This window comes from Scyliorhinus torazame, chromosome 12 (assembly GCF_047496885.1).
Source record: "Scyliorhinus torazame isolate Kashiwa2021f chromosome 12, sScyTor2.1, whole genome shotgun sequence".
Lineage (NCBI taxonomy): Eukaryota > Metazoa > Chordata > Chondrichthyes > Carcharhiniformes > Scyliorhinidae > Scyliorhinus > Scyliorhinus torazame.
This window is the reverse complement of record NC_092718.1, coordinates 7,037,981-7,052,648: the sequence shown is the minus strand read 5'-3', so window position 1 is coordinate 7,052,648 and position 14,668 is coordinate 7,037,981. Positions and strand designations below refer to the sequence as shown.

At 49.4% G+C, this 14,668-nt stretch overlaps 1 protein-coding gene across 4 annotated transcripts in view; it reads right to left on the bottom strand.

Annotated features, from left to right (window-relative positions):
- zwilch (zwilch kinetochore protein) overlaps nt 1–14,668 on the bottom strand; it is a 101,569-nt gene that overhangs the window by 36,819 nt on the left and 50,082 nt on the right. For all 4 annotated transcript variants that reach the window (XR_011933851.1, XM_072470370.1, XM_072470371.1 and 1 more), the window contains exons 11-15: nt 12,992–13,100; nt 12,364–12,443; nt 6,176–6,332; nt 4,385–4,413; nt 4,150–4,286 (exon numbers count right to left, since the gene is read on the bottom strand). Coding sequence is in view for 3 of the 4 variants with exons in the window: in XM_072470370.1 (XP_072326471.1) it covers nt 4,150–4,286; nt 4,385–4,413; nt 6,176–6,332; nt 12,364–12,443; nt 12,992–13,100 (512 nt within the window). In the remaining variant the exon portion in view is untranslated. The remainder of the gene's footprint in view (nt 1–4,149; nt 4,287–4,384; nt 4,414–6,175; nt 6,333–12,363; nt 12,444–12,991; nt 13,101–14,668) is intronic.

Here is a 14,668-nt window from a genome sequence, read left to right as displayed (position 1 = left end):
TCAAACGCCTTCTCTGCATCCAGTGCCACCACCACCTCCACCTCCACCCTTCTGATGGGGAGAGCACCACATTTAACAACGCTGTACAGTCGAGGACAACTGCCTACCTTTGACAAACCCTGTCTGATCCTCCCCAATGACCTGCAGAAGGCACTCCTCCAACCCAAGCGCCAATACTTTGGCAAGAATCTTGGCATCCACATTTAATAGGGATTTTGGCCATACGACCCACACTCCACCGGATCCTTATCTTTTTTAACTATAGTGAAATAGATGCCTGCCCCATTGTCTTCTGGAGCGCCCCCTTAGCCACTGCGTCTTCAAAGATCTCCACCAACAGCGGCACCAGCCTATCCAAAAACATCTAATAGAATTCCACCGGGAACCAATCCGGCCCTGGTGCTCTACCCGTTTGCATCTTCCCTATCGCCGCCCGAACCTCCTCAATCCCCACTGGCTCCTCCAACCCTGCCCTCTCCTACTTTAGGACACACCAGCCCCTCCAAGAACTCCCTCATTTCAGACTCACCCCCCAGAGGCTCTGAACTATCCCTCTTATAAAACTCCTCAAATGCCACGTTCACCTGCTCTGGCTCCACCACCAGCCCCAATCCCAGGCCTGAACAATCTCTCGCTAGGCCTTCTGCCAGCAAGCGACTGGCCTTCTCCTCCATACTTGTACATCTTGTAGGGGCTGGTTTAGCGCACTGGGCTAAATCACTGGCTTTTAAAGCAGACCAAGGCAGGCCAGCAGCACGGTTCAATTCCCGTACCAGCCTCCCCGAACAGGCGCCGGAATGTGGAGACTCGGGGCTTTTCACAGTAACTTCATTTGAAGCCTACTTGTGACAATAAGTGATTTATTTCATTTTCATTCACACCCTTCACCCACCTCAACAGGCGTACTGCTTTCCCCATAGACAAACGGTCAAACTGTCTGCAGTTCCTTTCTACTGATCAAAAGCTCCGGACTCAGTTCTTCCACATACTTCCCATCAACCTCCCAAGAATCATCTCCCAGTCGCTGTCACTCCTCTCTTGCCTCCCTATCTCACCCTTTACCACCGCCTTCAGCGCCTCCCAAACTACAGACGAGACCTCCCCAATCTTATTGAACCCCACTTAATTATCTTCACACAAAAATTCAGATCCACAAGCAGCCCCACATCCAACCTCTATGCAAGCCTCTGTGGAGGCCTCCTCTCCAGGACCACATCCACCAATTGCGGAGCATAATCCGAAATGACAATCGACAAGTATTCAGCTTTCCTCACCCCCGACAACAATGACCTCCCTATAATAATGATGTGGAGATGCCGGCGTTGGACTGGAGTGGGCACAGTAAGAGGTCTTACAACACCAGATTAAAGTCCAACAGATTTGTTTCAAATCACTAGCTTTCGGAGGGTATTCACCTGATGAAGGAGCTGCGCTCCGAAAAGATTCAAAACAAACCTGTTGGACTTTAACCTGGTGTTGCAAGGCTTCTTACTGTCCCTATAATAAAGAAGTGAATCCTCGAGCATACATTATGCACTGACGAAAAAAAAAGGAATACGCTTTGCCCCCCAGATGTAGAACCGCAACCTGTCCACAAAGGCTTGGCCAACCTGGGCCCCACCCCCACCTTGATCCCGTTCACTTGCCAACTTAAAAATTTTTTTTCCCAATTACGAGGCAATTTAGCGTGGCCAATCGACCAACTCTACACATCTTTTGGGTTGTGTGGGTGAGACCCATACAAACACGGGGAGAATGTGCAAACTCCACATGGACAGTGACCCGGGGGTGAGATCAAACCAGGGACCTTGGCAGTGCTAACCACTGCGCCAATCCTAGCAGCAAATGTAAGTTTGCTAGCGAGGTGGCCCCTGCCAGAACTCCCCCCACCCCCCAAAACCACAACATAAGGAACAGTCCAAACTCATTTCAGTCCCAATCCTTCAGCCCTTACAAATGTCTTCACCTCCTCCGCCATCTCAAAGTAATAGTCCTTCTCAAAGTAATAGTCCTTGGAGTTGTGTGTAATTCTCAACTTCACTGGCTAGACCACCCCAAACCGCACATAAAAGCAACCCAGCATCTTGCCAGCTCCTCCGCGACATCCTCATATATACGAATGCCACTGCCTTCCCAGCTTACCTCCCGATTCTGCTTGGCCCATCTCAAGACCTTCTCCTTCATCAGTTAGATGTGAATACAGACCATCGCAGTTCTTGGTGGATCATTGGCCTTTGGCTTCGGCCGGAGGAACCGATGAGCCCAATCCAGCACAAAGAGGATAAAAAAACGGGGATTAAAGGGAAAAGGTTGAGGAGAGTCTTTGCAACAGTGGTTGCAGCCTCTGGGAGTAGATGCGCTCAACAAATTCTGGTCTTAGCAGTTCCGGCTTTCCACCCGGATGCAGCCAGGTACAGGATGTTCAAGTCAGTGCAATTCCCAATGCCGACCATCAGATGGCTCTGTTCACAGGATGTTCAGATGGAGCTTTCGTCTCCCTGTGAAATAATTACAGCTGTCTTCCCAAATACACAGTTTGTATTCCCTTTCTCTGAACTCAGCACAGGAACTCTGGCCGTACTTTAAGGAACATTCTCAGTTTAGGCTATGATTCGAGCTCTTCCCAGCCCCCTGAGACACAGTGTTAGAATGTTACTGCCCTGTGGAAAACAGCTGGCTCTTTCTCATTCCAGAGATCTTAGGCAGGTCTGTTTTCTCTCTGTGTCTTTTAAACAAGAAGGCCTCCACAGATTTAGCTAGAATGTCTCTTACAATCGTCTGGTAAAGAGATAGAGTGTCTTCGAGCTCCCTGCTAGCTGAGCTTCCTTCGCAGAACTGAAACGAAAGATGGAACTCTGCCGAAGACCTGCCTGACTGGCCCCACCAACCACAGGCAATAGGAGAAGGCTGAGCAGCTGAGAATTCTACATTCACTGCTTGGCTGCTTGTCAAGTCAATTAAATTGACATCACAGGTCTGCCACAGAACCTAAAGGGGATGTCCTGGCTTGGTCCATCAGGACAGGAGTGTTCCAGCTCTGCTTAAAATCCCAAATGACACAGTAATATTGTAGCAGCTAACCAGAAGGCTGCAGCTCCAAGCAGGCAGCAAGACGGGGATAAAAGGCCAAACATACCTCCCCCTAAAAGACTGAAATGTCAGGACATAGACATTTCATTACAAGGTATGCAAGACACCCAGCAACCACACATACCTGTCTGAACTAGCCCCATCAAGGTGAGCTGGTCGCTATGCCGCGACAATGCCTCCTCCACCTCCTTCAACACCTGTCCATGCTCCCGCACTGCTGTTGACGTCATTCCAAGAGCCTCCTTTATCGGGGCCAACGTATCATCCACCAACTGTTTGAGCGTTCCCCTCATCCCCTTCCCATGCCACTCAAAATGCTTAGCAAACTGCCACTGAAACTTTACCGTTATCACCTTGGCCAGCGTATCCACGAGCTCTCAGGCAGACTAACACCCGTTCCTTCACGTGGCATATTCTGTTGGGTTTTCGACATCCTCTAATTATTACTTTACTGGAGACCGTTCATGTAATATTTCCCCCCTAAAACTGAATGAAAAAGGCCAAAAAGCGAAAGCTCTAGTGGGAATCACCGGAAGACCCCATGAACTCCAAATATTAACTCTGTTTCTTTCTCCACAATTGCTCCTGAATCTGCTGAGTCCACCCCCAGAATTTTCTATTTTTATTTCAGATTCCAGCATCCACAGTATTTAGCTTTTATTATATTGTGTCCAGATGTTTCTTTCATTGGAAAGGAGAAAATAAATGGTGAGTGATGGCCATAAATGCAGGACAGCAGTAAGAAGGGAGAATGAGATGAATTGGCAGTGGTAATTTGATAACATTAAGCTTTGCTTAAAAGCCTTCAAATTGAAATAAATAAATGAAGGAGCTGAACAGTCCTGAGATTATGAGAAGGAACAAGTTCAAGGGGGACTGCACTGTGTATGAATATTGGTTTCAGCACACTGATAACTCAGCAGAGGGACCAATTAAGGGACAGTGTTAATTACAAAAAAACTCACGGTTGAACAATGCAACACTACGCCAAGAAAAATTTGTTGTAACCCTCGAGACTATAATTTGTACCAGAATATCTGAAATAAGTAAAGTGCTCACTGTGTCAGCGTAAAGAGTTTTTCATGGCTCAAGTTGAGGAAGGCACTGCAACTCACTACCAACTCGAGTATATGGTGGAGTTTTTGGAGACGGAGTATCTGCTCTTCTAGATTTACAGTGTAATTCACAAAATAATCCTGCAGAACAAGCAGAAGAAATTCAAAATTAATTATTAAACAAAATAGAAATTGAATCTGTATTTTTATAAATTTATAAAATTCATTAATGCTCTTACCAAATAATTTAAAGTTGTGAGTTCTTGACCTAGAAGAAAATATTTTTTTAAATAATAATTTTCACTTTATTGTACAGAATATAACTAACTTATTTACATTTGCCTGGGAGGTGGAATGCAGGCGCCTCTCTATCAGCACAGGCCTCATGACATGTAGCTTACACACCCTTCCTATGGTACCTATTCTCCTCTCTCACTGTCCAAGGTCCTAAACACCTCTTTGGGTGAAACTTGTACTTCTTTCAATTTAGTATACAACATTCACTGTTCATAATGTGGTCTCCTCTACATTAGGGAGATCAAATGTAGACTGGGTGACTTATGATCCTGAACTTCTCATCGCTTGTCATTTCAATTCTCCACCTCTGGAGGGGCAAGGTTTAGAGGAGATGTAAGGTTTAGAGGAGATGTATGAGGCAAGTTTTTTTTACACAGAGGGTAATGGGTGCCTGGAACTCGCTGCCGGAGGAGGTGGTGGAAGCAGGGCGATAGTGACATTTAAGGGGCACCTTGACAAATACATGAATAGGATGGGAATAGAGGGTTACGGACCTAGGAAGTGTAAAAGATTTTAGTTTTCACGGTCAGCATGGTTGGCACAGGCTTGGAGGGCCGAAGGGCCTGTTCCTGTGCTGTACTTTTCTTTGTTCTTTGTTCTCTGTCCCGCTCTGATCTTGCTGTCCCTGGCCTACTGCAGTGTTCCGGTGAAGTTCCATGCAAGCTTGAGAAACAGCATCTCATCTTTCACTGGGTAATTTACAGACTTCTGAGATACGATTCAGCGACCAACAACATATGAGTCACATGCAAGCCCCAAAATCGTTCTCCGGGCCGGGCATAGAACCTGATGCAAATCACTTGACTCGCTCCACCAGGCACAATCGTAATATTTAAATAAGCCTTAAATACCCGGACACCAGATTCACCTAGCGCCCAGACTCACCGGCCAGGCCTGGGCAACCTCGCCAGGGCGCCATTTAGTACCAGTTCACACTCACCTGATGAAGGAGCTGCGCTCTAAAAGCTCGTGATTCCAAACAAATCTGTTGGACTTTAACCTGCTGTTGTAAGACATCTTACAGTGCCCACAAATGTGGACAAGGCATAATGGCACCTTGGGAGGCCTCTCAGGCCATTGGAGACCCCCGGGTAATCGGGGACAGGGCAGGCTAGCTCCCAGGCACTGTCAGGGTGCCCAAGTGTCAGGTTGGCACTGCTGAGGAGCCTTTCCTGTTGGTGAGCTTCCCTAAGTGCAGCCTCAGCGGCGAGAAGGTCTGAGGCAAAAAAGAAAGGCAAGTGCCATTGGATAGTGGTGTTTCTCGGCCACATTCAAGTCTGCTGAATCGCGCCCTTGAACTCAACACTGAGCTCAACAATTTTCAATCATAATCTCTACTCCATTTTGGTCAGTTTTACTTTGATTGTTTGATTTTTTTTCCCTAGTTTCTCTATTATTTCCCTGTTTTACAAACTTTTGGAGGCAGCCAATCATAACCCTGCCATCACACCTCCTCTAGACACATTTTCTGTTTCTTTACTTGTTCCATTACCACCCAGCTTTGTACCATGACATTTTAGTCAATTTATCTCCCCTGCCCTCCATTCTATCACAGACCTTTCCCCAAGTTGCAAGAGTTTGTGGTGAAGCTCTTTCCCGAAGCATGATAAAATCTGGACAAACTCTGACACTCTATGCAACATTGCATACACAAACCTTTACAACCAAATGAAGCATTTTTAAAATCAGTAACAGCCCACCAAACATTAAAGATGTAGAGAAAGAATATCTACCTATAAAATAGTTTATGTAATCCCTCCGGAATTTATCCAGTCCGATCTCCAATAACATTCGGATAGCATTAAGTCCAGTAACAGAGACAGTGGGCATAGTGCCATGGTACGATTGCTGAATCAGCTTGCTGAGAGAACTGTCGCTTCCTCTGTGGATCTAAAAAGTGATCGGAGGTTGTTCAATGTTCAATAATAAAACTATTAGAAATGCACAAAGCCCATAATCTCGCAAAAACAGAACAGAAAGAATTGAAATACAAGACTTAAAAAGATCATACAAAATAAGAGCATGAGTGGGCCATTTGGCCCATCAAGCCTGTTCCGCCATTCAATAAGATCGTGGCTGACTTCCGGTTGCGGCTATGCCGAGGTAGGTCGCACGTTCCGCAGCTCCCACCGGGAACGGACATTTGGGCTCTTCAGAGGGGCCCCAACGGAAATAGTTCGACGGCTTCCAGTGTGGGAAGGTGACAGCAAGGTCCCCCCGACATTATATGGATTGGACCAGGAGTGGAGCGGCTAAAAAAGTGATCCTGGTGCAGAGAAAAGTGCGAGGGAGGAAAAGCAAGATGGCGGCGGGTGGAGACCAAGCAGCATGGGTGCAGTGGTCGCAGGAGCAGCAGGAGTTTCTTAAATGCTGCTTTGAGGAGCTGAAGACAGAAATGCTGGCGCCAATGAAGGCGGCGATAGAGGAGCTTGTGGAGACACAGAGGGCCCAGGGGGCGGCGATCCGGGAGGTGTGGCAAAAAGCTTTGGAGAACGAGGACGAGATCTTGGGCCTGGCGGTAAAGGTGGAGGCGCTGCACAAGAGGTGGGCGGAAAAATTCGAGGACCTGGAGAATAGGTCGAGGAGGAAGAATCTTCGGATTCTGGGTCACCCTGAAGGAGTGGGGGGGCCCGATACCGGGGCATATATGAGCACGATGCTCAATTTGCTGATGGGCGCGGGAGCTTTCCCGAGGCCCCTGGAGCTGGATGGGGCTCATCGGGTCCTGGCAAGGAGGTCCAAAGCCAACGAGCCGCCAAGGGCTGTAGTGGTGAGGTTCCACCGCTTTGTGGACAGAGAGTGTGTCCTGAGATGGGCCAAAAAAGAGCGGAGCAGCAGGTGGGAGAACACGGAGATCCGAATTTATCAGGACTGGAGTGCGGAGGTGGCTAAGAAGAGGGCTGGTTTCAACCGGGCTAAGGCGGTGCTCCATCGGAAGGGGGTGAAGTTCGGGATGCTGCAGCCAGCGCGATTGTGGGTCACGTTCCAGGATCGGCACCACTATTTTGAAACGCCTGATGAAGCATTGAACTTTATACAGACTGAAAAGTTGGACTCAAACTGAGGGTTTGTCGTGGGGGGATGGTTACTGTGTTTACCGCGTTTGGGGAATGTTCTTTTTGTTTGAGTGCTGGGTGGGGATGGGTGAACGGATTTGATGTGGGGGCTGTGGGAGAGTGTGGGCGTCGGTGTTGGAGGAAGAGGGGGGTGGAGGCCCGGGGATGGGGAGTTGGGGTAAGGCCGCAAAAAGGAGCTGCGCCAGAGGGGGCGGGGCCGGCTCAGGAAAGCACGGGCTTTTTCCCGTGTTAGGGAAGGATGGGGGTGGGGCGGGGGCAGTGCTGGAGAGGAGTGCACGCTGACTGCCAAGGGGTGGGGGGATTCTCACACTGGGGGGTCGATGGAATGGCGGGAGAGGTCGGGGTCAGCAGGAGTCAGCTGACCTACGGGAGTGTCATGGGGGATGGGGGGGACTGGGTTGCTGCTGCATTGGCCAAAAGGGAGCTGGAAGTAGGAGAGGTAGTCGGGGCGGGGGTCCGCCGCCTGGGGGACTGGAGGGTGTGGGAGGCGCGGTCACGTGGCTGGCCTAGAAAAGGAGATGACTAGTCGTCGCGGGGGGGGGGGGGGGGGGGAAAGAAGGCGAGTAGCCCCCCGATCCGGCTGATAACTTGGAATGTGAGGGACCTCAACAGGCCGGTCAAGAGGGCCCGGGTGTTCGCGCATTTAAAGGGACTGAAGGCAGACGTGGTTATGCTCCAGGAGACACATCTGAAGGTGGCAGATCAGGTTAGGCTGAGAAAGGGATGGGTAGGGCAGGTTTTTCATTCAGGGCTGGATGCGAAGAACAGAGGGGTTGCAATACTGGTGGGGAAGCGGGTGTCGTTCGAGGCACTGGATATTGTAGTGGATAATGGAGGTCGATATGTAATGGTGAGTGGTAGGTTGCAGGGGGTGCGGGTGGTACTGGTGAACGTATATGCCCCGAATTGGGATGATGCCGGATTTCTGAAAGAATGCTGGGTCGGATTCCCGATCTGGAGGGCGCTAATCCCGAAAGTGGAGGGAACGGAATATTCGGCCATAGCCATCTCGGACCACGCCCCGCATTGGGTGGAGCTGGAGTTGGGGAAGGAGAGGGACCAGCGCCCGCTGTGGCGTCTCGATGTGGGACTGTTGGCAGAAGAGGGGGTGTGCGGGCAGATGCGGGGGTGTATTGAAAGATATTTGGAGGCCAACGACAACGGGGAGGGGCAGGTGGGCGTAGTCTGGGAGGCGTTGAAGGCAGTGGTCAGGGGAGAGCTAATCTCCATTAGGGCCCACAGGGAAAAGAGAGAGGGGAGGGGATAGGTTGGTGGGGGAGATTCTACGGGTAGACAGGAGGTATGCAGAGGCCCCCCGAGGAGGGGCTACTTAGGGAGCGACAGAACCTCCAGACAGAATTCGACCTGTTGAACGCGGGGAAAGCAGAGGCACAGTGGAGGAAAGCGCAGGGGGGCGATGTACGAGTATGGGGAGAAGGCGAGTCGGATGCTGGCACATCAGCTTCGTAAGAGGGAGGCAGCGAGGGAGATTGGTGGAGTCAAGGATAGAGGGGGGAATACGGTGCGGAGTGCGGTGAGAATAAACAAGGTATTTAGGGACTTCTATGGGGATCTGTACAGGTCTGAGCCCCAGCGGGGGAGGAGGGGATGCGACGATTCCTAGATCAGCTGAGGTTCCAGAGGGTGGAGGAGCAGGCGGTGGCTGGTTTGGGGACGCCGATTCGGCTGGAGGAGCTGGTTAAAGGATTGGGGAGCATGCAGGCGGGGCCGGATGGGTTCCCGGTTGAATTCTACAGGAAATATGTGGACCTGCTGGGCCCGTTGCTAGTGAGGACTTTTAATAAAGCGGGGGGGGGGACCTTGCCCCCGACAATGTCCAGAGCGCTGATTTCTTTGATCTTGAAGCGGGACAAAGATCCATTGCAATGTGGGTCGTATTAACCGATCTCGCTCCTCAATGTTGACGCTAAGTTGCTGGCGAAGGTGCTGGCTACGAGAATTGAGGACTGTGTCCCGGGGGTGATTCATGAAGACCAGACGGGATTTGTGAAGGGTAGGCAGCTAAACACAAATGGGCGGAGGCTCCACAATGTGATAATGATCCCTCGGTGGAGGGGGAAGTGGAGGTAGTGGCAGCTATGGACACGGAGAAGGCCTTTGATCGGGTGGAGTGGGAGTATCTTTGGGAAGTGTTGTGGAGGTTTGGGTTTGGGGAGGGGTTCATCAGTTGGGTCAGGCTGCTATATAGAGCCCCAGTGGAGAGTGTGGCTACGAACCGGCGGAGGTCGGAGTACTTTCGGCTGTACCGGGGTACGAGGCAAGGGTGCCCCTTATCCCCCTTGTTGTTTGCACTGGCAATTCACTCTGGGAGTCCAGGAAATGGAGGGGACTGGTCCGGGGGGGCGGTGGGGGGGGGAAGGAATGCCGGGTGTCGATGTATGCAGACGACCTGTTGTTGTATGTGGCGGATCCAGTGGAGGGGATGGCGGAGGTCATGCGGATCCTCAGGGAGTTTGGGGACTTTTCGGGATATAAACTCCACGTCGGGAAGAGTGAACTCTTGGTGGTGCATTCAGGGGACCAGGGAAGGGGGATAGACGAGCTACTGCTGAAGAGGGCGGAAAGGAGCTTTCGGTACCTAGTGATCCAAGTAGCTAGGAATTGGGGGACCCTGCACAAGCTCAATTTGACGCGGTTGGTGGAGCAGATGGAGAAGGATTTTAAAAGATGGGATATGCTGCCACTCTCACTAGCGGGTAGGGTGCAGTCGGTCAAATGACAGTCCTTCCGAGGTTTCTCTTTGTGTTCCAGTGCCTTCCCATTATGATCCCCAAGGCCTTTTTCAAACGGGTAAGCAGGAGCATCATGGGATTTGTGTGGGCGAATAATACCCCGAGGGTGAAGAGGGTTTTTCTGGAGCGTAGCAGGGACAGGGGGGGGGGGCTGGCGCTGCTGAATATGTGTGGCTATTATTGGGCAGCCAATGTGGCGATGATCCGTAAGTGGGTAATGGAGGGAGAGGGGGCGGTGTGGAAGAGGCTAGAGATGGCGTCCTGTGTGGGCACGAGCCTGAGGGCGCTGGTGACGGCACCGCTGCCCCTCTTGCCGACAAGGTATACCACGAGTCCGGTGATGGCGGCGACGCTGAAGATCTGGGGGCAGTAGAGGCGACACATGGGCGAGGTGGGAGCCTCGGTTTGGTCCCCAATTCGGGAGAATCACCGGTTCATCCCGGGAAGGATGGATGGGGGATTTCGGAGCTGGCATCGGGCAGGGATTAGAAGAATGGGGGACCTGTTCATCGATGGAACGTTTGTGAGCCTAGGGGCACTGGAGGAGAAGTTTGGGCTACCCCCAGGGAACGCCTTCAGGTACATGCAAGTGAGGGCGTTTGTGAGGCGGCAGGTGAGAGAATTCCCACTGCTTCCGGCACGTGGGATTCAGGACAGGGTGGCTTCGGGTGTATGGGTTGGAGAAGGCAAGGTTTCGGCGATTTACCAGGAGCTGAAGGAAGAGGAGGAGGCCTCGGTGGATGAGTTAAAGTGGAAGTGGGAGGAGGAGCTTGGGGAGGAGATAGATGAGGGTCTGTGGGCTGATACCCTGAGTAGGGTTAATTCTTCCTCCTCTTGCGCCAGGCTCAGCCTATTACAGTTCAAAGTTACTCACAGGGCGCATATGACAGGGGCGAGGTTGAGTGGGTTCTTTGGGGCGGAGGACAGATGTGGGAGGTGCTCGGGGAGCCCGGCAAATCACGTCCATATGCTCTGGTCGTGCCCGGCGCTGGATGGGTTTTGCGAGGACAATGTCCAAGGTGGTGAACGCCCGGGTCAAGCCGAGCTGGTGATTGGCATTATTTGGGGTATCGGACGAGCCAGAGCGCGGGAGGCGAAAGAGGCCGGTATTCTGGCCTTTGCGTCCCTGGTAGCCCGGCAGAGGATTTTGCTACTATGGAAAGATGCGATGCCCCCTAGTGTGGAAGCTTGGATCAATGACATGGCAGGGTTCATCAAGCTGGAGAGGATAAAGTTTGCCTTGCGAGGGTCTGTGCAAGGCTTCTCCAGGCGGTGGCAACCGTTCCTAGACTATCTCGCGGAGCGTTAGGAGGAGGTCAGCAGCAGCAGCAGCCCAAGGGCAGCGGGGGGGGGTTCTTTTGAGGTGGCGTTTGGGTGAAGGTGGGGGGGGGGTTCCCTATTTGTGTTTTTAAATGTTATATGGGGGGTTATTGTATATGGGGGAAATCCAATGTCTTCTTTCTGATTGTTGCGTTGTTTCTGTCTTTTTGTTGGGGGCGGGGGGGGGGGGGGTGTTTGTTGAAAATTTGAATAAATATATATTTTTTAAAAATTAAATTAAAAAAGTAAGATTGTGGCTTATCTTGATTCCACTTTCTTGCCTGCCACAAGTAATTCTCAATGTTTGCAGTTTATGGAAGCAGGAAGACAAACTAGGAGAACATTAGAGAAAATGAAGGTCAAAAGGTGTGGATTAGAGTCTCAGCAATAGTCAGTAAGGGGTTGAGGTGGGTGAAACTAATGTGGGGAAATGAACTGCACTCAGGATTGTAACATGACCCCACACCATCAAATCTAGCCTGCGGGTGGTTTGTTTTACCAACAATAAGCTAAAGGAAAATTCAACTCATGCAAAGATTAGTACAAGAGGGCAGTTGAAGAATTGAATAATAGTAGAAAATCAAGAGGTGGCATAAAAGGTTAAATAGGATATCAGCATCCATATGGAATGCAATTGCTGCCACTGGATGTCATTTAATGGAAGCATACACGCCTCTAACTCGATCTCCCTAATGCTACGTTCCATCTGTATAGATAGCGTGCAAACCGCACTACTTAATTAAACATCGAAATAGTGAGTTTGCCACATACCCATGGTTGAATGTCCTTGCATTTTAGATGCTGAATAACTAGCACCAAGCAATCTACCACATCTTGATATGAAGAAACAGCTAAAATAAAAGGAAAGAATTTAATAGACTAAAAGTGTTTGTCAATCATAAGGAAATAAACTCCAGGCTACTGAGAGAACGAGGAAAGAAGTATCCAGTCCCATTACTGCAGCTCTTCCTAGTAAATCACTGGACTCTACAGGTGTCCTGCAGCTATCGTCTACTTGCTACTTAACCTGCTGAATACGTCCAGCATTCGGCCCATTTAACTTGCTGCAGTTAAATCTATGTTAATAATCTCAAAACTTTTTCAATATTTTTTGCCTTTCAAAAAGTCATGAGCTCCTAATGAATCAGGAATCTGCCCATTTCTTTTTGAAGATTTAAATCCAGTTTTTATTCATTACTTGTGTAGTCTGTATGGCATCATGTGTGGGATTGTACAGCATCATCACAGTCAGAAACTTTTCAATAGTAGCCTTAATTTATATTCATAGTTCTTGTTTAGAGCACAAGAGACTGGACCTGCATTTGGCCCACTCTATCACTTAATGCTCAAAATCTGTGCTTCCTTGCACATAGGTAATCTGACCCACAGGCATACATACTTTTCCTCATTCTGGTCCAAAGCTGTTCTGCAAAATCCAGATCCCCACGTTCAGGAGCAAACGATGCATGAATGGTTGATTCAACAGCAGCTGCATCACTTCTTAATTTCTAATATTAGAACAAATAAATTAAATTAAAACAAAGCCTTGGTCCAAAATCCATGACTAGCTTCTTAGAAATCCTTAAATAAAATTTATAAGACACTAACCCACCAGAGATAAATCCTTGGTGCGACTATTGGGTGGCTTCAATGGGAAATCCCAATGACAAGCGACAGGAATAGAGAATCCCACTGCCAGCGAATGGCACGCCGCTGAGCAACATGCAGCTGGGGAAACCGGAGAATCCAGCCCTCCATTCATTATCTTGTAAAAGAATGCCACAAACAAAACCCAAGATGGATTTACCATTCTCTCATCACAACTGCAAAACACATGGGAATCTAGATTACTAGGAACTCAAACATTCTTTTGCTCCTCATTATTCCTTTGTAAACACATTATTTTAGTACAATGTCCCTCGATAATGTAGCTAAAACTCTGTAGACCAGCACTGACTAGAATTTGTTGCAATTGCTTTGGGAAAACAAACCGTAGCAGGCACAACCCAAGAGAACTGGTTTAGTTGACTGTATTCTGTATTGAGGCCATGTGTGTCATATAAACATAGAAAATAGGAGCAAGAGTAGGCTAATAGGCCCTTCAAGCCTGCTCAGCCATTCATTGATCATCCAACCTAGTAACCTATCCTCGCTTCCCCTCTTCCCCACCATATACTTTGATCCCTTTGGCCCCAAGTATATCTAACTCCTTCTGAAAAACATACAATGTTTTGGCCTCAACTGCTTTCTGTGGTAAAGTTCCACAGGCTCAATTCTCTGGGTGAAGAAATTTCTCCTCATTTCAGCCCTAAATGGTTTACCCCATAATCTTTCGAATATGACCCCTAGTTCTGAACTCCCCCCACCATCGGGAGCATCTTTCATAGAATTTACAGTGCAGGAGGCCATTCGGCCCATCGAGTCTGCACCGGCCCTTGGAAAGAGCACCCTACCAAAGCCCACACCTCCATCCTATCCCCGTAACCCCTTCTAAACTTTTTGGACACAAAGGCCAATTCACCTAACTTGCACATCTTTGGACAGTGGGAGGAAACCGAAGCACCTGGAGGAAACCCACGCAGACACGGGGAGAACGTACAGACTCCGCACAGACAGTGACCCAAGCCAAGAATCGAACCTGGGACCCTGGAGCTGTGAAGCATCTGTGCTAACCATTGTGTTACCGTGCATCTATCCTGTCTAGTCCTGTTAAAACCTTATGTTTCTATGAGATCCCCTCCATATTCTTCTAAACTCCAGTAAATATAATCCTACCCGACTTGTATGTCAATCCTAGGGGAAGCAGTGCGTAGTGGTATTTTGACAGACTAGTAATTCGGATACCCAGGGTAATGCTCTGGGGACCTGGGTTTGAAACGTGCCAGGGCAGGTGGTGGAATTTGAATTCAACAAAAATCTGGAATTAAAAGTCTAATGATGACCATGAAACCATTGTCGATTGTTGTAAAAACCCATCTGGTTCACTAATGTCCTTTAGGGAAGGAAATCTGTTATCTTTACCTGGTCTGGCCTACATGTGACTCCAGATCCACAGCAATGTAGTTGACCCATAAAT